The sequence below is a fragment of the Lycium ferocissimum genome, chromosome 7 (genome assembly GCF_029784015.1).
Source record: "Lycium ferocissimum isolate CSIRO_LF1 chromosome 7, AGI_CSIRO_Lferr_CH_V1, whole genome shotgun sequence".
NCBI classification, from domain to species: domain Eukaryota; kingdom Viridiplantae; phylum Streptophyta; class Magnoliopsida; order Solanales; family Solanaceae; genus Lycium; species Lycium ferocissimum.
Window position 1 is genome coordinate 31593676 of NC_081348.1, and position 25373 is coordinate 31619048.

Consider the following 25373-nt stretch of genomic DNA (forward strand, 5'->3'; position numbering starts at 1 on the left):
GTGGGATTAGGGGCGGCGGCGCCGTCGACACACGCGTATTTTTGGCGACGCCAGCTAACGACGCGTGGCTCGCGTGCGCGAAACCGACCAACGACCGCACGGACCGACGGCTACACGGAACAACGGCTACGGACCAAGCGCTAAACCTAGACAACGCGCCGTGCGGATCGACGGCTATCTGGGACCAACGACCATTCGGACCGACGATAAAGGTGGTGGACTGGTGTCCTTGCTCGGCTACGGTCTAGCGCCCTCCGGTTCGGTTCGAATGTCGCCGGGCACGTTCCTCTCTTCTTTCCCTCGGTCCTCATTTCATCGGTTTACGTTATATCCGGTATTGACCGTATACAAAATGAGGGAAGTAAAATGTGAATAGATTGAAGTGTGTCATACGAATACATTCTGTAAAGCAAAATATTTGTATTTGCATGCATGAATGGTATGTTCGGTTAAGGAGGAAAACAATTTTCAGTTGATGTTTTTAATTATCTCATGTTTGGTGGGTTAAAATTTTTGAAAAGTAAGTTCCTTTAAAATGAAAAAAATAGATCCAATGGAAATAGGGAAAACAAGTTCCTTAAAAATGAAAAAAATAGATCCAATGGAAATAGGGAAAACAAGTTTACAAGCAATATTTCATATTAATTGTCTCTTCCCTACTCTCGAACTCACACCACTCTCCACACCCACCCCACGACCCCATTGGCGGGTTGCTTTCTTTTGAAAAGATTTCACCCTTTCCGGCTTCTCCTACATGCTTCAATTGTCGATGCCCTGATTTTGAGTCTTAATCGAGTTATAAGAAAGGGAATCCTTTTAGCTGCGACAATAGATATAGACCTATCCACCCCACCTCCCACTACCCCTACCCCCCAACCCACCACCCCTTACCCCTCCACCCGACTACCTATCACCCACAACCCCTCACCCCATCATCCACTAAGAATTTTTTTCTATTTTTTATAATTTTTTTATAAAAGTAAAATAAAATATATAAAATAGAAATTTGGGGGTGTGAGGGTTGGTATGAATTTGGGTGGAGGTGGGGATGCTTGGACGTGGATATTTTTCGAAAAATGTTTTTCGCTAACCAATCGAACATGAGAAAATAAATTCACTTATTTTTTCAAAAACACATTTTCCATGAAAAACATTTTCCTCTATACCAAACACACCCGAAATATTGTTTCAAAAAAAAAAAAGAGTTTAGTGAACATAGCTTTTGGTCTATGGTTATGAGGATATTAGTTATGTTAAAAAGAAAAATTGAATCAACCAATCAAACGAATATTTATTTATGTGAAAAGAAAAAATGAAATCAAATATTTTATAGTAAGTTTTATACGCCGTTTATCAGCGTAAATCCCGAACCAAACATCTCCCAAGATCTGCAATGCTACAACAAAATACAGGGGGCTAATTCGCAATAAACCAAAGAAGAAGGACCTTGCAGGATCACGAACCACAAAGGGTTTAAGCAAATCACCAGAAGCGAGACTGAAAGCATCAATGGCGAATCAAGAAACAAAGCAAGAAAACCAAGAAGAAGATTATGGGGTGTTGTTATACTACAAGTACACTACTATTCTTGACCTTGAACAACTATTCAACTTCTATGAATCAAACTGCAACTCTCTTTCCCTTTTGGGTCGTGTTCGCCTCTCTCCCAATGGCGTCAACGTCACTGTAACTTCTCTCTCTTTCCCTCATTTAAATGGAACATGAAAACCCCATTTGTTCAAAACTGTGAATTTGTTGCATATCATTTGCATTGCATAAAAGACTTATGCTTCAATTTGTTTGACAGTGTTTAATATCTGGAGAGTTGAACAATTTTTTCTTTGAGCTGAATTTATCAGACATCTCTAAACTTTTAAGTATTGTGAGGTATGGAGTATCTTTTACTCAGTCTGGTTCAATTTGTTTGTCTTACTTTCCTTTTTAGTCTGTTTAAAATACAATGTGGCTTTCTTTTTTTGGCAACTCTTTAATTTCTACTTTCCACGTGACATGTTTAAGAAAGACGAGATTAAGGGGCATTTTGGTACATTCTACTCATCTTTAATTTAAGTTCACAAGAGTCAAAAGTTTTTTATTTTCTTAAACTCCGTGCCAAGTCAAAATCGACAAACAAATTGAAACGAACCTAGTATATAGTTTTTATATCAGTAGGAATCACTGTTCCTATTCCTATTCTCTCATAATTAGATATGATTTCGAACGTCACATTTCTTTTTGAATGGAAGGAGTATTATATAACCGGTAACATCTGTACGTGCACTCATGTGTTTTGCTTAACAAATAGTGTATAACGAAAAGTACAAAGTTTTCACATTTCAGTGTTATGAATGTCCTAGTGTGATGATTATGAAATATTAGGTGGTTTTCTGCAGGTCGGGGGCAAGTTATCAGCTTTGGAGGAGCACATTGCTGCAATGAAGTTGAATTCTTTGTTTGAAGGGACAGACTTCAAGCTTGCTTCTTGCCATGAACCATCAAACGATAGGGTTGCCAAGGAATGTGGATTTACCTCCCTCTCCATACGTATAGTTAAGGTTGGATTACTAATTTCCTATTGTTTTCTTTTTTCTGTGTTCATTTTGCAGAAATCTGGTTAGTTGTCTGAGCAGGTCATATTTATGGAAGTTTGTGTTGCATTAGTTGCAAAATAGTAAGTAAATTGAATGAAAACTTGCCCATGTTTTGACTTTTTCTATAAAAAGAAGTGTGGGTGCTACTTTCAGTATGATGGAATCAAAGCGACATGAATGTGTGGGATTTAATTGGAATTTTTTGATCCACAAAAAAAAAAAAAAAAGTGTGGGCAATCAGCATGATCTTGCTCAGCAATTGGAAATTGGGAGATTGCATGTAAATTGCTACTCACTGTTCCTGACTTGCACCCTCACGGTTGCATTTCACAAATTTAATAACTTAAATGATCAGTCAGTGAAGTCCACCTTTCGGTAGAAGTTCCTATCAGACTATGGATATACTACAACGTACAAGCTCCCAAGTCATTTGGAGTATTCTGAAGGTGAACTTGCATTTGTTTCTAATTTAGCAGTTAGAAATTTGAACTATAGGGAAGATTGATGTGCCCAAAAAGAAAAATAAATATCTGCAATGAATATGTAAATTGTATGTATTCATCGACCTATTAGTCTTGACACCTCTATTGATTTTTTTCCCAATCCATAAAAGTTGCTAAGGAATATAGGATCACAAAAAGCTATAGCGATCTCCGCCAAAGCCTTAGATGATTCTTCTTTGTGAAGACAACCCATTGGACCAATGTTCCGGAGAAATTGCACGTGAACTTTGCAAGGTATTGAGTTTGAACCACTGGGGAGTATGGCCTGCCCTTCTACCGTAGTCCAACTTAAATATCAGATTTTTGTTCGTGGCAGGATTCGAACACGTGACATGCACCTAATCCATACATGACGAACTGCATCTTTACCTTTGACCAATGCCCTTTGGGCATACCATTGTAACAATGTAGAAGTAGGCTATTGTGATGCTATTCTGTCCTGGTCCTAGCTTTGCTTAAATGCCATCGTGGGTCTTGGTATTTGATTAGCATCTTCTACATACTCATGATATTGCTGATATTTCGAACCAAAAGGAAAAACAATTAGGGTGTGCCTAACATTGGTGTTTGCTAAAGAAAGCGAAATGCTGCTAGCTTCGGCTATCCATTTAACATCGCAAGCAAAGCTTGGACATGATGGAGTGGACTTCTGTATGGACTATGGAGTGAAATTGACTATAATCAGGATGTTGAACTTGGTCTACTCTAATAAAGAGACAGATAGATTTTGAATAAAAAGCAATTGTGTAAGCATAAATAACAGGAAATGTGTTAGATTTTCTTCTACGAAGAGGAATATGGCTAGTGTTTGTTGAGTAATTGACTTGTGGTGAAGTTTGTTTGTCTTTATCGTTTTCTAGATTGCTTTCTTTCCAAGTGATGCTAACCTCACCTTCTCACTCAGGAATTGGTAACTTTAAGTTCCTGTCCCCTGCCAAGGTCACCTGAAATTTCAAATGCGGGGAAGCATCTCTCTGCAGCTGAATTCCACTCTGTCCTTCACAATGTTGGTTTGTACTCCACCTCTCTGATGAAGCTTAATCCATGCGCCTATAAGTTAACTATGATGGTTCTGATGTTCTCACATTGAGAATTGTAGGAGGAATCTGCATATTTCTCTAGCAGCTGTTTAATTCTCAGTTTCTTTTATTAGGGAATTCTCAAGACAAACTGATTCCAAGCAGTGATAGAGGAACAGTCCTGATTGATGCAAGGAATTTATATGAGACTAGAATCGGGAAGTTCTATCCTCCAAATGTGGAGACTTTGGATCCAGAAATCCGGCAATACAGTGACCTTCCTTCCTGGATAGATAATAACTCCGAGAAGTTGCGTGGGAACAATGTTCTTATGTAAGTGTTGTTTGACAACATTGTATCATTGTCGGGTGGTTAATAATTCTGATCAACCGCATGGAATATTTCTCTTATGTTCATTCTTGTGATTTTGTGATATTCCATTTTTATTCAATGGTATCTTGTGTATCTACATTGTGAAGAAACTGTATAGGGCTTACTTATGCTCAGTTAAAGCGTTGCTGTTTTCCTGCTTCACTATTTTGTTCCCTTTAAAATTTTCAATCTCCCATTGGCTTTATGTTACATTGCAGGCGATGATTTATTCTAAACTTCGAATCTGTGGCACTTTGCCTGCATGTTATTATACAGTAGTGAAGTAAAACCTTTGTTTCTTTTGTTGATAATATGTTAATATGTACAACTTCAACTATGAAGTGTTGGACATAGTGTCTGCTGTCTAGTTGCAACAACGTCCATGCTTCATTCCTCTTGCTAAGTATTTTCTTAAACATTGCTTTCTTCTTCTGTTTTCTTGGATATGGCTAAAACGGTACATTACAATCAGTAGATTTTGGTGCATGGAAAAGTTTCATTAGGAGGAAAAAATGGATGTAATTTCCAATGGATAGTGCAAAATGAATTTAATTCAGAATTAAGATGTAAAATAGCATTATGTTGATTCTTAACTATAAGATTATACTTGCATGCATTGTAATATGTTGGTAATCTAGATAATTTCTTTAGGAATATGAGGATTTGGGAGGAAAAAAATGGACGAGACATCACAGAGGACATTATGTTAAATGCATGACTCAGACTTAAAGATGTAAAATAGCAGCACATAGACTGTTAATTATCAGATTTAACACTGTATGAATAGCATGCATTCTAGTAGTGATCTACACTCCACTGTTGTCTGACCATCTGGGTTTCTTATCACTCGTTGATGTTTTTCAGGTATTGTACTGGAGGAATTAGATGCGAGATGGCATCAGCCTATATTAGGTCTAAAGGTGATGGCTTTGAAAATGTTTTCCAGGTAAACTTTTATATGAATCAGATCCTCTTAGTGCACTTGCTCGACATTGTTGGGCCTTTTCTGGCATTGGAAAGTTAAATTAAAATATGATCAATATTTTAATAACTGCTATTCTGTGGAATTTGGAATGTGAAATCTTATGTCAATGGTTAACTTAATAAAATTTTGTTTTGAAACCATGAAGTTGATCTTTTAAGCTTTGCCTGTTTGCCATGGTAAGACTGAGATTTCATAATGCCTAGATGGCTGTGTTTTGAAATATCCATGTTTTGCTTTCTAAAGAATTTCTTATGGGGAACAATCAGATTCATTTTAAATTCCGTCTTTAAGAAATTCCATTTCAAGATCATCGGTATCTTTGAACTGTGCGTAAATTCTGGTTTACGGACTAAATAATGTTGAATATTGACTCAAAGTATTTACTTTCCACAGCTTTATGGTGGGATCCAACGTTATCTGGAGCAATTTCCTGATGGTGGGTTTTTCAGAGGAAAGAATTTTGTCTTTGACCACAGGTATGGTCCTGTACTTCCATGCTTCTTAGTAAAGCCCTACTTGAATTCTTGGTTTCACTGATCCAGCATTCTTACTGATGTGATTACAACCTCATCAGTAATCTTTATCCAAAATATGTGTGTATCCAGGGGCCGCGCTAGCGTGCCTATTACGGGTTTGCCAAAACACAGTAACTTTGATGCAGATTCTGTATTTGTGTTTAAAAATCCACTTAATGTATATAATTTTTTTTTTTATCAAGAACCCATAGCGTTCTCTTTTTAAGATCTAGAACCCATAAACTCCAAATCCAGCTCCGCGTCTGTGTGTATCTGCACTTATTCTCACAGGAAATAACCACAAAATAACAAATAATGCTGGCTCTCCATTTTGGCACATTAAGCATATGTAGATCTTTAACTCGATTTGAGCTGTATATATATATATTTCCGAAGGATGCATATTACCAGATTCTTTTTTACTGTGTCAGTATCCATGCCATAATACTCATTTGGTAATGCTGTGCTGGGTGTTAGTTTACTTCCTTTGTACAGTATCCATAGGAGGCCTTCTAAATGTTTTGCCCTACATCTTTCTGGTTTTGGCAGGGTTTCAGTTGGAAGCTCAGATTCAAGAATTTTGGGTACTTGTCTTCTCTGTAGTTCTCCTTTCGATGATTACTCGTCACGGAGCCGGTGCACGTACTGTAGGATGCTTGTATTAGTCTGTGATAATTGCAGGGTGAGTATCACTAGGAAGATTGATCTTGCAACCCTCTTGATCGCATTAGATTAATTGGGTACCTAAAACTATTTGTTGGCTCAGAAATTCAATGCATTCCTTATCTTGTGAACAAATTTGAGAAAGAACTTTCAATTGTATTTGCTTAGACTCTCGTATGACCACTTCACCAAGTTTGAAGATTTTCAGGGCATGCATACCTAGTAAATATTTTTGGGTTGATTCTCCTAAGTAATTGATGACTAAGGGCCTATCTTCACTTCTACGTTTGTTTGGACTTCCAGCGAACTACCAGATATCTGCCTTTCAGTTAGAAGTACCTGATCTGTGGTGTGGGCTAACTAGTACTGCAGTTACCTCCCCATCCAAGTCTCGTTTAGTTTCATCTGCTTTATACTTTTATTATATGTCCCACAAAGAATGACCTGTTCCTTTAATAGAAATCAACTTTAGAAAAAAATCGAATTAATATAATAATATAAAGCTATATTGCTTTATATTATTTAGATTGATGTAACATCTATATACCCTTCTCAAATATTCAAAGTACCAAATTACATCATTAACATAATGGTCTTGTCTCAACCAATCTTGGAAGTCAACTCTGTCTGGTCAATTTGGGACCTGAGGAGTATTTCCTTTTCTATTGTTTTGTCATCTTTTCTTCACCTCTCTCTTCCTTTTGTAAATGTTTATCCTGTCTTGCCCTGTCTTGCAGGAGAAGGATTCTTCTTATGTTTGTGAACTGTGCCAGAAAAACAGCCAGTGTATTCAGCCAATTTCAACAACAGAGTTTGACAGCTCAGTGGAAATATCAGAAATCAGGGAGCTTGAAGCTGTCTCTAACTTGGATAGACTAGCACTACCTCCCTTGGTTTCAGGTAATAGTATGTTTCTACTTTCTAGTATTGATTTTTGAGTTGCAGGTTTCTCCTCTTTTTGGTATACCACTTGTATATGGCCAACATGGCCTTGTTAATATCAATGAAACTTTTTACTTGATTAAAAAAAAGTATTGACTTTCAAGTTCAGCTTTTCTTGCACTCTTTGAACTTTTGATCTAAGGGAGGCCGTGTGACTATAAAAAATAGTCGAGTGGATATCCACCCTATCAATTTTGATTTAAGCAATGCTGTTTGACAATCCAAAAATTCTATAGTAAACCATCTGACATTGTCCTGTTTCCTTTATTCCTCGTGGCTCAGTGTTTGGGATTGTTTCTCGAGTCCCATACTTTGTTGCAAGCATAAACATTTACAGGAAAATTAATTCAGAGATATGCTTTTAAAATACTTCTTTTCTCCCGCTTGGTGTTTCAAGGCACTCTTGACATTATGTTGAGGAATACACTGCAGGACCCAAGACATTACGAAAATTGAGAATTCTCTGCCTCCATGGGTTTCGCCAGAATGCTTCTGGTTTCAAAGGTAGAACTGCATCTTTAGCCAAGAAACTCAAGAGCATTGCTGAGCTTGTTTTTGTGGATGCACCCCATGAATTGTCTTTCATTTATCAAATTCGTCGAAACTGCGATTCTGCATCAGAAATGGAAAATAACCATCCACCAACGGAGAGTTGCAATAAAAAGTTCTCATGGTTAGTTGCACCTGACCACAAGGGGGAGAACGATTCTGATTGGAAGATAGCTGATGGTCCATTTGATCCTCTTCAGTACCAGAAACAAACTGAAGGTTTCGACAAATCAATTGCATATCTAAAAGCATTATATTCTAAAGCAGGCCCATTTGATGGGATATTGGGTTTTTCACAAGGAGCTGCAATGGCTGCTTTAGTTTGCCTGCATCAACAGAAGCTAAAAGGAGAGATGGAATTCAGATTTGCAATCCTCTGCTCCGGATTTCCTGTCAATATGAACAATTGTGAGCAGGGATCGATCAATGTTCCTTCGCTTCACATATTTGGCAACGACAAGGGTAAAGATAGGCAGATAGAGAACCAAGCTAGTAGACACCTTGCTTCTGTGTTTGAGAATGGCTGCTCTGTTGTTATTGAACATGACTTTGGTCATATAATTCCAACAAGAGCTCCATATATAGATCAGATAAAAGATTTCCTCCAGCGTTTTCTGTAAGTTAGCTTTGCCTAAGGTAACTCGGGCTTCTTGATATAAACCATCTTTTGCTGTAAAAGATGTGGGATTTTATGCTTAGCTTGTACCCGATGTTATAATTTGTAAACTATTAATCAGAGTCCCTTTTCCAAAGGTGCGTAATTTTGTTCGCAAGATCACATCATTCATCTACTAAGCAAAGTTGTAGTAGTTTATAAAAATGTTTCTTTTTTGTTAATTTAATGAGATTGGATAATGGGCCTGCCCCTTTATCATTCTCCACTGGAGTGTACCAGACTTTTGTCAACAATAAGGTTCAAACTTGTGACATGTGCTTAACTCACACATCATGTGTTGCGTTCTTACCACTAGACCAAAGTCTTAGTATACCATTACATTACCGTCAAGATCATATCGTCCTTTGATTTTTGAATCCTTAACCAAGTTTTTAGTTTGAAAGAAAAAGATTGTTACTTCAAAAAATACGTATAGAAGCAACCACGATTCATAGTAAATGGCTTGTATGCTTTTCTAGAATTTTGTGAAAAATGTATGAAAATTCTTTTCCTTCTTTCTTTCAATGACAAAATATGACAATAATAGTTTATATGTTGAAGTGAAAACTGATTTGTACTAAAATTAAGAATCAAAAGACAATTAAGTCAATATTTGAAATACCCTCGCCCAAAAGAAAAAGAAAAAGAAAGAAAAGGGGGTTTGGGGTTGCTGTTTCACCAAAAAGAAGGGAGCCAAATCTGAAATAGCCAATTAAGTGGGTGGGTGGTGCAAATATAAGAACTCGTAGGGACCTTAAACCCCAAAGGGAGAAAAGTCAAGAAACAAGAACCCCTAGTTCTGTACAAGACGAACACGAACAAGAAGACACACCAAGAGTAAAGGCAACAAGCAACAGCATGCAGGTTTTACGAAGAAACCCACTTAACAGAATCTCCTCAAGATTCCTTAATCAAGTTCGTTATCTTTTCTCTTCCTCTGAACCTTGTCTGTTTCAGTGCCAAATTAGAGCAAGCTTTTCACCCCATTTTTTCCCTGTTTGTAATTCTTTTTTCCGAGTACTTTAGTTTTGGTAATGCAGTAGAATATCCCCCCTTTCTTAGGTCAAACTATCATTTTTTTTTTTTTGTTTAAAGTTGATTTGTGATGTCTAAATTTACAAAGTCTTTTTTTTGTAATTCAATTTATTTGGGTTTGCTGCTGATATCTTATGAATTGGATGTGATAGGTAATCAAAACCAGTGCATATTCTACCAAGAAAATTTATGATGCTGGACAGCCGACTCCTGCCACTCACCCTCAGGTACTTCTACTGTTCTACACAGCATATGTAGCATTAGTATTTGGTAACATGAAAGTAGGGCTGTATGTAAGAATTGAATAAAATATAAAATCTTGTTTTGGTGGGATTCTTTTATTGTATGAGATATGCCCGCCTTTCTAGGGAACCCAGTTAGGAATTGTATGTAAAATTTTTGGTCATTTCATGCAGTTAATGAAGGAAGGGGAGATTACTCCTGGCATTACCAGTGAAGAATATATGCAGAGAAGGAAGAAATTATTGGAGTTTCTTCCGGAAAATAGTTTAGCTATTGTTTCAGCGGCTCCCACAAAAATGATGACTGATGTTGTACCTTACAATTTTAGGCAGGATGCTGACTATTTATACATCACCGGATGCCAACAACCTGGTGGTATCGCAGTTCTAGGGCATGACTGTGGTTTATGCATGTTCATGCCAGAACCAACCCTCCAGGTACTTCAGGAACCATTCACTTGCTTCGTTCTTGTTGACAGAAGCTGTTAATACGTGAAAAGCTTTGTCCTATTTATAGAACAAATTATCTCAATTTAGTGACATTTTCTTTAGGTTCAGCTGTTACTATGGTATTATGGTTAGTATACATTGTAGCAAGTTAAAGATTGCTTCCATTCTAAAAGTTAAAAGTATTTTTAGGATGTTCTTTGGCAAGGAGAAGTGGCTGGGGTTGATGCTGCTTTACAGATATTCAAGGCTGACCTTGCTTACCCTATTAGCAGATTGCCTGAGGTAATTGTTCTAAAGATCATATCTCCAACTGCAAATAAGTTTGAGATTCTTGTTAGAAGAAAATGCCTCTCACGCTGATAAGTATAACGGCATAGGGTAACATCCCTTCTGTTAGTCCTTTCAATAGGACAATAGGGTACTTTATCAGAAAGGGAATGGAAACCCTATTGTTACCTTTCTGAAACCAAAAAAATAAGGTAATGGAAACCCTATTTATCTTCTTTCCTCTGGATTATAGTTAGAGTATCGACCTAAGAAAAATGGCTTATAGATTCCTTTTTTTTTTTTTTTTTTTTTTTTTTTTTTGAGAAAGTAACAGTTGTATGTATTTGACTAAGTCAGTACATAGGTTGTACTGAAAACCATATTTACATCATAGCAAAAATCAGGAAACTAGTCCATAAAGAAATGGCAAGAATTGCATCAACAGTCAAAGAGAATCAATAGTCAATAGATTCTCTTTGACTATTGATGCAATTCTGAGAATCACCTCCTTCAAAACACCCTCTTTTTCTCTTCTCTTGCCTGGAAAAGAAATATTTTTCCTCCTTTAATATGTGTAAAAGGTATAGAGGGAACAAAATGGAGAGGCATGTCAAAGTTTTCACATATATAGGAGTCAGGCTTGCCTTATTACTATAACTTCATGTTTGATAGCACCTATCACTGGATGTAGCTTTTCCTCATAATATTGGAAATCAAGCAGGCATCATGTTAGGATGCGTTGAGAACAGAGACGAATCTAGGATTTTTGGAGCATGGGTTCACCACTAAAAAAAAAAAAAAGAAGAAGAAGAAAAAAATGTATTAAGCGGAATTGATCCCTAGTCCTCTAGGTAAATAACTTAACTTTCAACCAAGTGCACCATTTAGTCTTTTGTAGTATGTGTTCCGGTAGGTAGTATTATACTAATTTTAGAAAACATATACATAAAATACCTAGTTTTACGGCGAGACCATGTGTTCACGCGCTCCAAAAATAGAGCCTAAAACTGCCCCTGGTTGAAAATATAATATTATGAGCATGAAATTGAAGAGTGAAGGTTAACACTTTGCGCCAATGAAGTGGGCACTATTTTCCAAATGGAACTAGGATGATTTAGGCAGAGGGAATAGTTGTTGGTTGGCTGTATTTAGCTGTCAGGTTAATTGCTTAGACTACATAATGACAGTTAATATTTAAATTGACAACACAGAGTACAGCGAAGGAGATATATATATAACTGAGTGTTATTTGTAAAGAACCATATTATGGTGTAGGTTCTCTACTTATTGTATACCACATGCATGTGAGAGCTTAAATCCAGAAAAATCGATAAATTCTTACCTTATAAAAAAGACCAGGAAATGAAGATGTGATGCCCGTATCATCATTATCTCTATGTCGGCAAGGAAAGTATGTCAATTATTTTTCCTGTACATGGCTTCAGTGTAGTGACTTTATTTCACTTGCTCCATGTTACAATTTCTCTGTTCTCTAATTTTTGCGGGACTTGTCAGATGCTCTCCAGGATGATAGAAACTTCTTCCACTGTGTTCCATAATGTGAAGACAAGGATTTCATCTTACATGGAATTAGAGGCCTACAAAAAAGCAGTCAACAATTGCAAAGTGAAAGATTTCTCTGTTTACACTCATGAAGCCCGATTGGCGAAGTCTCCTGCAGAGCTTAAATTGATGAGAGATTCTGCATCAATAGCCTGCCAGGTAATGGTAATTCTTTCATTTTTGTCAGGTTTTTGGGTGAGAGTGGTAGTTCTTTCTCACGGAGGTTCATTTTCTGATTGGACACGGAAAAGTAGTCTCTGAGTGTACAGCCGACTTTACTTTTGTATGTATTTGTCTTCTTTTGAAGTTGATACTCTTCACACCGTTAACAGGTGACTAAGGTATTGAGATATCACCGAGCTTTTTTCAAAATTATAAAAAGCATTGTTTGCATATCAGCTGATAGCATCATAACTGAAATGTTTGTCATTTTGTTGTATGACAAATTTTCTTTAAAAGGTAAAATAGGTGTTTGCATTTCCCTTTATTTCCTCTTCTTTCATGTCAAGGGTGGTGTCTTCAGGTTGAAGATACTACATTCCGAAGATCCAGAAGCTATTCACAAAAGGAAAAAGGGTACAGATAAAAGGATAGATCACCAGTCTAAAATAAGACGGTTCTTAATATTCCAAAAAATTGGAGTCTGTACTTGCTTCTTGCTTATTTGCATCAACATATTTTTTTCTCTAATTGTGAAGGAACTGTTCTTGCATGTACAATCCTTTCTTTGATAATGTGCTTCTGTGTTAAGTGGGTCAGAAGCTCTAGACATGCTGAAAGAAAAAGATGTGTGTATACTACCCATTCGTCTAATTTCTCAATCATGATTTGCATGTTTACTTATGAGAGACTGGTCTGGAAAATGTTTCTTCCTATTCCTGAAATTTGTATGCAGTTGTCTAGCCATATAGTTGGGAGTTATATGGGAGTGTAGATATTTTCCTTTCACTAGTTCAGTCCTTATTTATACTGTATAAAAGATAAGTTTTTGTTTCTTGATGTTCTAATGTATATGTTTTTGGTAGGCGCTTATCCAGACCATGTTATACTCAAAGTTGTTTCCTGATGAAGGGATGCTGTCAGCCAAATTCGAATATGAATGCAGAGTTAGAGGTGCCCAAAGAATGGCGTAAGTTTTTTCTTGTATTATCTTTGGAATTTTGTATGTGGAGAGGGGAGCGACTCGCAATTTTTAAGTACTTTAATCAAACATGGGCTTCAGCAGAGTGAATCAAAATGCCTTTAAAGCCTCATGTCTAAACCTGCAATTGATTTTCTTTTTCCTATGTTCTCTGAGTTTCTGATAGTTTCATTGTTTTTTCCTGACTGTTTTCCTTTTTGGTCATACTTCTGGCGGAGATCATTTCAAGGATTATTCATTTTTCTTTTCTTGTTCCACAGGTTTAACCCTGTCGTTGGTGGCGGACCTAATGGAAGTGTCATTCATTATTCTCGTAATGACCAGAAAGTAAGTTTAGTATCTTCAAGCGCAGTTAGATTTGAATATCAAGCATATTAAATACTAGTATCTAATTTGTTGTTTTAACAGATTGAAGATGGGGACTTTCTTGTTTTAACAGATTGAAGATGGTAACCTTGTCTTGATGGATGTTGGATGCGAGCTCCACGGCTATGTCAGTGATCTTACTCGTACTTGGCCACCCTTTGGCAAATTTTCTCCTGTTCATGTAAGTATAAAATCCACGATTATCTTCAGTTTTTCCCCCTTGCAAACTTAGACTGTTGACATCTCCAAATGTTTTCAAGATTATGGTTATCAAGTACTTTACCACTAGGGCAATATATGATAGTCCCTGGTAAAGTGAAAAATTGAATGCGACTCTCTACTTGTTAACTTCTTTCATCAAATTTCGTAGTCAATGGAAAAAAATTACAGCTTAAACCATAACAGACACGTTCCAGATATTTTTAACCGTTCTATTATTTTTACTAGTTAAGCTCTCTAACCCTCGAGTTATCTTGCTGATAAATATTAAGAGCTTCTGATAATGGTTCTTTAACTGGCTTCATGTTTTACTAACAATTATAACCAACCTTTTTTTTTCTCATTGTGGAGAGATGTCCATGAATTTTCGAAAGATTTTCTTTTCATCCGTTTCACACTATGTGAAGATGCTGAAATTGTTTAGATCAAGGGTAGTAATGAAGAGGAGCTTATGCAGGTAAATATATAAATGGCTCTGCGTACCACCCATTGCTTCAATCCTGAGCTCTGAGTTTAGTGAAGTCCACCCAGAATAACTAGGTATATCTTCTCAGTCTGGATCCTGAGATTCTGCTTTCTATGTGTAGTAGATGTATCCATGGGCCCCTTTTCACTCTTAGCGCCGGTACTAACCTAGCACCCTGCAAGCAAACTTCTTACCTGGTCTGAATGTCTAGCTAGACTGTTTTGCTTAACTGTAGGCTTGCTCCAAATTTGTAACATCTATTGTCTATCACCAATTCTGAAGTGTGAAGCACCATTACCCTAGGAGAGAAAAAATCTGTCCAGGTTGTGTTTCTCTCATGAGAATTTGTCCATCATATGTCCATTGACAGCCAGTGAATTTTGGGCACTTAGGATGCAATGTTTGGGTGCCAAGACTTATCCACCTTGATTCAAATATGTTGGAACCCTTGCTACACATTGAAGGCTTTCAAAAGCTAGATATTGATTTCCAGCACTTCGATTGGTGGTATCAGTTCTGAATCTAAATTCCAGATCCTAAATGGCCTTGCTAATCTGGATGTGAAGAATGAGAATGATAATAAAATTCATCTTATTGAAATACAAAATCTTGATTTGACTTCTTCGCTACAGATTATGTTTGAGAAATAAATTCTTCCCTTGATACGGTTTTCGATTGCTAGTTTTCTGTAATATAATCTCTATACACATTTGTTGTTTCTGGAACTTGGTGATAAGCTCCAAGACTTGATCTGTTCCTTTCAGGAGGAACTTTATGATCTTATTTTGGAGACAAACAAGGAATGCGTGGAGATGTGCAGACCTGGCACAAGCATCCGAGAAATACACCACTACTCGGTACTATTTTAGTTAATCCATCTCGTAATTTCTTTTGGTTTATAATCCAGGGGTAGGTGGGACCAGGAATTTAATTTTATCCTCTTTTCTTGCCTTTCAACTTTCACAGTCTTAGACCCAGTTATATTGCCAAGTTACATTGGTATTCCAGTCTCAGTATTTTGGGTACAGTTTTTGAGACCATAATTTTTTTTCGTGTTTTGCATAATTGTCTAGTTACACTGACTTCCACCTCCTGTTGCGAATAGCAATGAAGCTTCGAGGTTTTCATTTGCATGAGCTGAGGGAAATGAGGCTTGATGATATTTTCGAAGTTATGGGCAAAGATTTAATTCCTTTTAAGACTTTTGAGTTTAGTGATGTTGGGGAGAGACAGATGCCTTTTGGTTGCCTCTCACTTGATCTGAAAATAGTATTTGTTCGCCCATTTCTTCATATATGATGAGCTGTAATGCTATGGTAAAGATAAGCCTGTAAGGTTAGAGGTGTCTAATTAATGTAGTGTGCTTTGTTAACTGATTCTCTATGAAGGGTAGCACTACTTGGATAATGCAAATAATGGTTTTACTTTATTACAGAAGGGTCATTCTTTGTGTTTGTTGTTAGGGAAGCTGTTAAAGGTCTTATTACTGTTCAAGATATGGGGATATATGATATACATTCTGTAGTGAGTAATTGCCCCACACCAGCATACTCTTTTCTTTAGATACTTTAAGGAGTGCCAAGGTCTCATTCTTGTTTTTCTTTTTTGATGTGGGATAGGTAGAAAAGCTGCGAAGAGGATACAAGGAGATTGGGATACTAAAAAATGATCGGCGTGGGAGATATGAAATGTTAAATCCTACGAATATAGGTTATTCCTTTTATCCGTTACTCTTCCGCTGCAGATATAAGAAAATGCATGCGCAATAGAAACAGAAACTTGCTCCCTTTTAATTGGCCTCTCAGTTGCTATTCCTATTGTGTTATTTGCTGAAAAGATAAATGATTTCTTGTTCCACTGTGAGTCTGCTACCATCTCTGAGTGAATTTGGTTTGTCAATATATTTCCAGGTCACTTTCTAGGAATGGACGTTCATGATTCTTCTACAATTGGATATGATCGACCTCTGAAACCTGGTGTAGTAAGTTTCCTCCCTTACTGATGATTGCTTTGATTTCTGAAAATAATTAGGGAACCGCAAGGTGTGCTGAAGAAATTGGTTGTCATTCTTTTGAAATCCTCCTCGCAATGAGCATCAGTGACTTGTTCATTTGAAAACAAATGAGATTTGCCATAATGCATCATTCTCTTTCAGCAATTCACGATGAGTTTTTCCCCAACGAATAGATCAAACATTCTCTCCTTGCTTCTTGACTGAATTAAAATATAAACCATGTAACCATGCTTATGCTTTTAGAGCCATATGGTCAAATTTCCCTTTTCCTTTCCCTTTCTCAGTTTTATAGAAATGCCAAGGATTAAAATAGAAAATTGCATGATGATATGTATGCATATTTTCTATACTGATTTTGTCATGTGATCCTCTTTGGTCCTATTGCGTCTAATTTCATCACTTCTATAGAAGGTAATTACATTTGGATAATAATGATTTTTTGAAACTCTGACGTTAATTAAGAAATGAAAAATATCTTTTGTTGGTCTCTAGGTTGTTTACATATCTTGTCAGTCTGGTTGCAGGATGCATTTGCATAATAATGATTTTTTGAAATCTCTGACGGTCTAATTAAGCAGAAAGATCAAAATATCTTTTGCTTTTCTCTCTAGGTTTGTTTTCTTTCTTGTATATCTTATCAGTCTGAGTTGCAGGGAATGTTTATTCCTGCGAAACATGTAATGTTATATGCAATTGCAACAAAAAAGATTTAGTAGCTCGTCCATCTTGATTTCAAGTTGGTAGTACAAACTGTTCTTATACTTCATGTATAATGCATTTCATGACAAGTACCTCACTCTTGAAAGTGATTGTGCTGGTTTGATGAGTCTTAATTTATTTTGTCCAACACACTTGCTTCCATGCAATCAGAAAAATCAATAAGTCATTAGAAAGAGTCCCATTGTTTTCCTTTTCCCTTTTTGTTAATATGGTACACTCATCTGATGCTATCATAATTAATAATTGGAATATGCTACGATCTGTTAAAATAGAAGAAGCAACCTGTCTGATATGACAAGAAAAACATACACAATATATAATGCTATGTGCAAAACTACTGAATGTAACTCCAATGATAAACTAATTGGTATAGGTGGTAGATTTAAGTTATTTATGCTTTAACTGAGGTCTATATTGCCAGTGATATCTGCATCTATGCATGTGTTTTTAGTCCAATTGTGAAACATGCTTTACCCTTTTCTGAAAAATGATGACAGAGACGCATATACCTCAGAATGATCAGATGAAATTAGACAAAGCTAATAGTCTTGGATAAAATTGCCTGGTCATTATTTAGACATTTGTAAGCTCCTGCTCTATCTGGTGGTTTCTACATTTAACCTTGATGAAGCGGTGATTGATAAGAGGAATTCCTGGCCACAAAAAAAGATGAGTCCTTTTGATGTTAGCTTCTAATTACTTGTGATTTCTGCAAGAGCCAATCATTGACTTTTATATGTAGGTCATCACAATTGAACCAGGAGTATACATCCCTTCGTGCTTTGATTGTCCAGAAAGGTATACTTGTTACTTCATCAAACTAATGTTCCTTTTGACATGCATTCAGATTACTGTATCTTTGATTATCCTCAAGCTCCTTAGAGATTCTCGTTTTATTAAACTGATTGTATCTGCCAAATTATGTTCTGATGGATGGACGAAGAGTTGCTCTTTTATGTACAAAAGATAGAGAGAAAACCGTATACCGATGTCTTTTCTAGGTTGGTCCTCAAAAGAAATATTCCATATAGAAATGGCACTTTCAGGTTGTCCCATTCAAGGGAAAATGGTTGCTTTTGTCATAAATATTGGGGAGAAAGAATAATTGCTCAGTTGAACTAAGTAGCTGTCAAATCTACATTTCTGTTGTCTGGCGATTCATCTGTAGTTAAGGAGTTACATTATTCTCTTACCCCCATTAAGGAAAAAAAGGCGCGCTTGTTTCTTTAAAATTCTTTATTTTATACTCACTTCTATATGCTTAATCTCATCGTCTATAATCACTTCTGTCATTCAGGTTCCGAGGCATTGGGATTAGGATCGAAGATGAAGTCCTTATTACAGAATCAGGTTATGAGGTATGTTTACAGAAATCACTCAATTGGTTTTAGTACCAGTCCATATTACTTCTGACCCTATGATCATGTCCGAAACTTATTAGCACTCACTGCCTAATTAAGTTGGTTTTATAGCATTGCAAGTAGAGGTCAGATACTCAATGAATCTTTAGCCATAGGTCTGACCATTACAATTTTCTACCTCACTGGATACAGGTACTCACTGCTTCCATACCAAAGGAAATTAAACACCTTGAGTCCTTGTTGAACAACTTTGGCAGTGGAAGGGGAACAGAGACTAGAGCTGCTCTCAGTTAATTTTAAAATCTCCGAGCTTCGACACCATCAATCAAATAACAACTCCGGAATCCGAGCTTCCATACCGTAGGCTGTCTACATCACACCCCTTGGGGTGCGGCCCTTCCCCGAATCCTACTAACACGGGATGCTTTGTGCACCGGACTGCCGTTTTAATCTGAGCGATTATCATGCTTGTCTTCTTCAGAACTTTATGTGCGCTCCTTGTTCTTTCCAGAGCCTCTACTCTAATAGCTAGAACGTGTTGAAATTTGATGTTTTTAGTGTTGAATAATAATTTATGTTATTAGTTATGATTTTCTAATAAGAACAGTTGCATTGAATTATACTCCTAGAGAGTAAGTAGCTTGAGTTGAAGGGTCATTTGGAAGCATTTCTTTGTCATACAGTTGTCTTCTTGCAAAATATTACTGCCAATATTTTCAAAATAACATAGTTATATGTACATTTTAAAAATGTCAAATTTATTCTTTTATAAAAATTATTACATAAGGTTCATAATAAACCCCAAAAACTACCAAGAATTGGTAATTTTGTCGTCCTAATTTTGCTTTAGGGATATATATTACCCTAAAAGAATAATCATTTTTTTCAATCCTCATTTATTGATAAATTTTTTTCTATTTTTGGTTCTTCCATTCAAATTGTAAGTGGGTGTGAAAATTTGTTTACTTAATCATTTCCTTATATTTATACTTTAACCGGGAAGTGTTTAAAAAAAAATTGTACTAAAATGATTTTTAGTTATAATTTTAAAAATGAGATCTAAAACTAAGGTTAAAAATGGATTTAACCAAAAGATAAACCCTTAACACAAAATAATGTGACAATAAAATCAAAACAGATTTGTTTTTATCTATAAATAAAATCACACGCTCACAAATTCACAAAAGTATGAAAATATTTTTCGATTTACGATTTTTGCAAGTTGTAATTATCCTACTTTATCATCTTAGTTTAGGATATCGAATCACTTGTGTCCCTTTGAGATTTGCTAATTTTTCTACTTAACTTTCTTCCTCATAAATAAAGTTTTCGTTAAAAATCATCTAATTGTGTGATGAAGAAACTTTAATAATTATAAAACTTATTAATAAGATATCATTAACCCAAATACATTAAATAAGTTATCCGTGTATAATTGTATATGGATTAGTTGGGAAAATGATTTGAATGAGTAATAAATCATTTTATTAAGGGTAAAAGAGGAAGTTTTAAGCTAGATTATTTCTAAATATAGAAATTTTTCTTTTTACCATTAAAAAATATGTGAAAATTGTAAAAATAGCGAATAATTTAATAAAAGATTATATTTTTATATTTTAAAAGCCCGGGCCTTTCATAACTAGTCATAGTTATATGTACACATTGGATTCTTTTATAAAGTAAGGTTCATAATAAACCCCTAAAACTACCAAGAATTGGTAATTTCTTCCTCCTAATTTTGCTTTAGGGATAATAGCACATTCAATCCTCATTTATTGATAAATTCTATTTTTGATTCTTCCATTCAAATTGTATTTTTATTTCAAGGAAGGGGAGTTGGCACATTAACTAGCTATCAACAAAAAAAAAAAAAAATTGAAAGCATGTCAGGCGGGTAATTGTTTGGCTACTACTGGTTAAATGTAATATAGGAGTCCTGGCTCCCTCAGGATTTCTATCGCTATTTTTAGCACGGTAATAAATATTCATCCATATTTGTTCAACAGACCTCCTTTTATAGCCAGTGTACCAACTGAGCTATTACTTCCTTGGACAAATAACCTCTCATTTTTTACTAGGAAAATGATTAAATCTGCTCATGTACTGTATACAATTGAGCAAGTTTGTCTTGGTGTTAAACTTTTCATCTAATATTACTCTCTTCGTTAAAGAAAGTCTTCTATTTTGCCGTTGTTTCCTAATAGAGATTTTAAACTATAGTAAAAAAGTCAAGGGTAAATGTGGACTTCTTTCTCAAACAATTTGGACACTAGGAATCTACTCATTCAACGTTGCAACTCCACTAATGATAAGTACGAAATAATTTGCTAGAGACAAGAATATGAATGAACTAAAAGTATATCGGAGATATTTCTTAAACCTTTTTCCTTTTGACTATCTTTTAATCAAGATAAATGTGTCGTGCAGTAATAGCCAGTTTTAAAAAATCTGAAATTGAAGACAAATCTTTTTAACTTCTCACTTTTAAGTAAGATCTTATCATTTTCTTTCTCTGCATCAAAATTAATTAATTAATTAAGATTGTACTTTGGACAAAGCAAGCAGGTATTTTGAAATGCTTAATGGTCCTATTTAGTGACATTATAGCAGTGATCAAACTTAATAATTAGGGGTCATACTAAACTTTCTCAATTCTTCTGTAGGATTCTTTGTAAAATGTTAATAACTAACTGATATGTTCAAGGAGATAAAACTGGAGTTGTAATTAATTTGGACAAATATAGGTTATTAAATATCTTTCTCAAGTGTGGTGCAAAAATCTTGAAAGATAGGTATCTAATATTGGACCGGAGGTAGTAGTATTTCATAAGTGTGGCTAGCCTCATACACTGCAATTTTCATAGGATAGCTGAACCACAATTATTAAACATGTAGAGACGTAGTCTTTCATTATTTTCTTTTGCTTCATAGTATAGACAAACTATAATATATACGAACGTCACCACTAGGTAGTAGAGATCGAATTTAACGTTTTAATTAATGAGGCTCCCTTATAATACGCATTTGATTTCTCTTGCCTACCTTTCATAGAAATGTTATTTTCGCATTAAGATACATGGTAACCTTTGTCTCTCCTGGCCTCTCTTGCATGCTATGTGTAAATTAAAGACCACCGCTTATCTTTTGTATGCTTTGTTAAAATAGCAAAAACGTGCTTGTTATATAGTATTCTTTTCTAGGATCAGTGTTTGAAGGTTGATTTATTCTTTGAAGTGGTTTTAATTGAATTATAAGGTTGGAAACTATTTCATATCAATGACATTATAATATCTATGTACTACTACTATATGCAATAGTTAGAGAACATAAGATGAAGGAAAATGAAAAAGAGAAAACCATATGTTAAACCAAAACCTCAAACATCTTTGTAGTATAAAACAATTTCGTGAACTTAACATTTTTTTCCCAAAAGTACAAGAGGAGAGGTGTAAAAAATTATTAGCACCTCCCTGGTAGGCCTACTTAGATTAGGGTTCTAAACCTCATTGATTATACCACCCTCTAATGTGTAATCTACATTCTTTTAATTAGAATTCGGTCGGATGAGAATCATTGATTCTCTTTGCTGTTAATTTCTAATCCATTTTGTTCAGCTAGTGCCCAGTAAATGCATAAATGTGTCTTTATATAAATTCCTAATAGTTAACCATGATTAACTAATAGTACTTTCTCCGTCTCAAATCATTTGTCATGTTTCTCTTTTACATGTCCCTTGAAAAAACATTAATTAGGAGTTTTTATAGAAAAAAAAATTACCCTTATTTGTGTCTTAAAATATAATCTCTCTTTATTGAATACTTACTCTATTCATGTGTTATAGTTAAGGTGTTTGTAGTCTTCAAGAACAATTACTACGAAGGATAAAATGAAAAAAATAATTATTTTTATCTTGAACCTCTAAAATAATAAATAATTAGATAACTATTTTTAGAAATCATCACAAATAATTTGAGGCGAAGGGAGTATACATCTTCACTTCACTTTAATCACTTTAACTGTATTAAATTAATATTCAAAACATTTGATATAACACACCTCGGCTTTGAGGGGTCTATGACCCCGGACTTATTTTTTGGGTATTATTTTCTAGCTTGGAGGTCACAGATGTTTTGATTTGGTTCATAAAATTAAAATCGTGGGGTCATTTTCATTATTTTGGTTTCCAAAATTTGAAATCCAAAATTCTCTCTCATAATTTGCTGCTTCTGAGGATTTTAAAGATGGGGAATCATAGTTAAACTAACTTTAAACATGCGGTGGATTTTGACCAGCCGAAATATAGATTGATCTTTCCAACTTTTAGACTACAAAATGGATGGTTCTTGTTCTTTGTCGATTTGTACGCATAAAGTTTATTTTTTTCCATATTATATAGGATTTATGGAATTGTCGTATGAATTTCTAGGGTTTGTTAAAAAATTATGGGTTTTTCCTAGTTTAAATTGGGGTTATTTGGGGTTAAGAGATGTGTAATCTTATGTCGTGTAGTATTACTGTTGTAATTGCGTCCAATTTATTTTCAAAAATGTGATTTTATACCCTTTTGGCCTTGTTTGTAGTATATATATATATATATATATATATTTGATGTGTGTGTGGGTTAGTATTGTTGTTGACCATATTGTATATATGTGTATATAAATTTATATTCTTGAATTGTAATTTTATATATTTTGTATTAGTAACATTGATATATATATATATTAAGGTTTTGGATGTTAAGTAATGGCCAACATATAGGGTGGACAAATATACTAAGAATATATTGATGTGGATAGGTTGTCCTTTTTTTGAACTAAGGGATTATATTAAAGAACTTATACTAAACTTGTTCATTTTGTGTTAGGATACCTAATAGTGATAGTGTTGTAGAAATCCAACTTAGGGACATTTTCGAAATTTCACAAACTTTTGAAAATGGGGATACTATTGAAATAAATATATATGGTTGATAATTTAGATATGTATATATATACTTATATAACTTATATATATCTTTGTTTGTTAATAAAGAACTATATATACTTAAATGGGTTTTAAGCTTTTAATGTATTAATTATAACTTAAATAAATATATATGTTTAAGTTATATGTATATATATATACTTATATAACTTATATATATATGTTTAAGTTATAGGTATCTTTATATACTTATATATATATATATATATATATATATATATATATATATATATATATATATATATATATGAAAGGATATGTAATATATGTTTAAATTTTTTTGATTTTTTGACAAGCTTGAAAGGTAAGGTTTTGGGGATGAGCGGTGTATGTCGATTCCGATGCATATAGTGTTGATATATGAGTCGAAAGGAGGGCTAGGAGAAGGATAATTTTTGACAAAGCTGTTGAAAAAGTGATGTGGGAGTTGGGGATGGTTTTTGAGGATGTGAATGAGTTTAGGGATCTTTGTTACAAAATATGCACTTCAAGGGGTGTGCAATTAGATTTGTCATGGTAAAGGTAGGGTGAGGTGTAGGGATATATATATATATCTTGACAAGAAGACTATGATTTTATTCTATATCCTAAACATATGTGTCAAGACTACTAGAAATTACATGTGCAATGCTTTCTTGTCTAAACATTACAAGAATAGAATTTTAGGACCATTAGGATTTTCAAGTTTCCATTGATTGGGAAGAACTTAATATACATGTTGGAAAAACTCTGATCAGCTAAAGTACTCCAATCTTTGGTGATCATGTGTTAGAGTTTGGAAGACAATTTGACTATAGGGATGAAATGTTGAGGACTAATCTGAAGTACTTGTGTTGTTAAATGACTGCGAAAAGTGGTAGGTTGGTGTTTGAAAGTTTTTATATTTGCTTTGATGCTTTGAAAAAATGCTTTTTAAATTGACTAAAGTAGGAAATTATTGGTTTGGATTTGATCAAAGGAATAACACTTAATAGGACGGTATTGGTCTTGTTGCTAAAGATGCTAATAATCATGTTCTTTGGGCTATAGTGGAATATGAGAATAAGAACACTTGGACATGGTTTTTGAAATTGTTGATACGGGAATGGGAGATTTGTTAAACTGTAGTACATGCAATAATTAAACACACATTTTTTTCTTCATTTGACGTGTCATTTTTCTATATAAAATTTCTCAAAATATTAATTATTACTCTAATTGTTTTTTCCTACGTTTGTGCTTATTAAAATTGTATTTCATAAAAAGATCGGGAGAAAAATACGCTTTGTATATATAGATATATATACTGGTATATATAAAGATAAGTGTATAATTAGATGATTATTAAATTAATTATCGGTTATTTTACCTAAATAATTTTCTCATACAGTACATATACTGGGATTGTTTGAACGTCAAAAACCATTTCTAGTCGCTTGAAGAGATTAGAGTTAAGGTAATGGGCGGTGGTTGATTAGTCGTGTAAAATTAACAACCATTGGTGTATTATATGCACAAGTTCATACATTTTTCATGTTTAATGAGAGTACCAAGTTTTTGATGCACTCTTAACAAATTGAAAAAATTTCACACCAAATAAAAAGTCTTGTTTAACCTTGATCAACCATGTGCTAAATGGTTTGAAAATGCAACAAGTTATGCACCAAACCCAAGGGTCAACTCTCATATTCCCATCTATATATTAGACCAGCCTCTTTTACCGATCCATCTCATTCCACAACATTTCTTTCATTACAAATATTGGGAGAC

General features: G+C 34.7%; 2 protein-coding genes across 2 annotated transcripts; both read left to right on the forward strand.

The window, feature by feature from the left end:
• Positions 1 to 1346: 1346 nt before the first annotated feature.
• LOC132064382 (rhodanese-like domain-containing protein 6) lies at positions 1347 to 8891 on the forward strand. Its single transcript, XM_059457338.1, has 9 exons — positions 1347 to 1686; positions 2394 to 2555; positions 3999 to 4104; positions 4248 to 4446; positions 5350 to 5431; positions 5864 to 5946; positions 6535 to 6667; positions 7386 to 7548; positions 8023 to 8891. Exons 1-9 carry the CDS (start codon positions 1510 to 1512, stop codon positions 8757 to 8759), a joined length of 1842 nt encoding a protein of 613 aa, XP_059313321.1. The 5' UTR covers positions 1347 to 1509; the 3' UTR covers positions 8760 to 8891.
• A 689-nt stretch (positions 8892 to 9580) lies between these two features.
• Positions 9581 to 19279, forward strand: LOC132064383 (intermediate cleaving peptidase 55, mitochondrial). The gene is made up of 14 exons (XM_059457339.1): positions 9581 to 9709; positions 9982 to 10056; positions 10246 to 10509; positions 10711 to 10803; positions 12304 to 12510; positions 13377 to 13480; positions 13753 to 13819; positions 13932 to 14039; positions 15308 to 15400; positions 16163 to 16253; positions 16454 to 16524; positions 18020 to 18075; positions 18575 to 18635; positions 18831 to 19279. The coding sequence occupies exons 1-14, from the start codon at positions 9653 to 9655 to the stop codon at positions 18930 to 18932; spliced, it is 1449 nt and encodes a 482-aa protein (XP_059313322.1). The 5' UTR covers positions 9581 to 9652; the 3' UTR covers positions 18933 to 19279.
• Positions 19280 to 25373: the final 6094 nt, after the last annotated feature.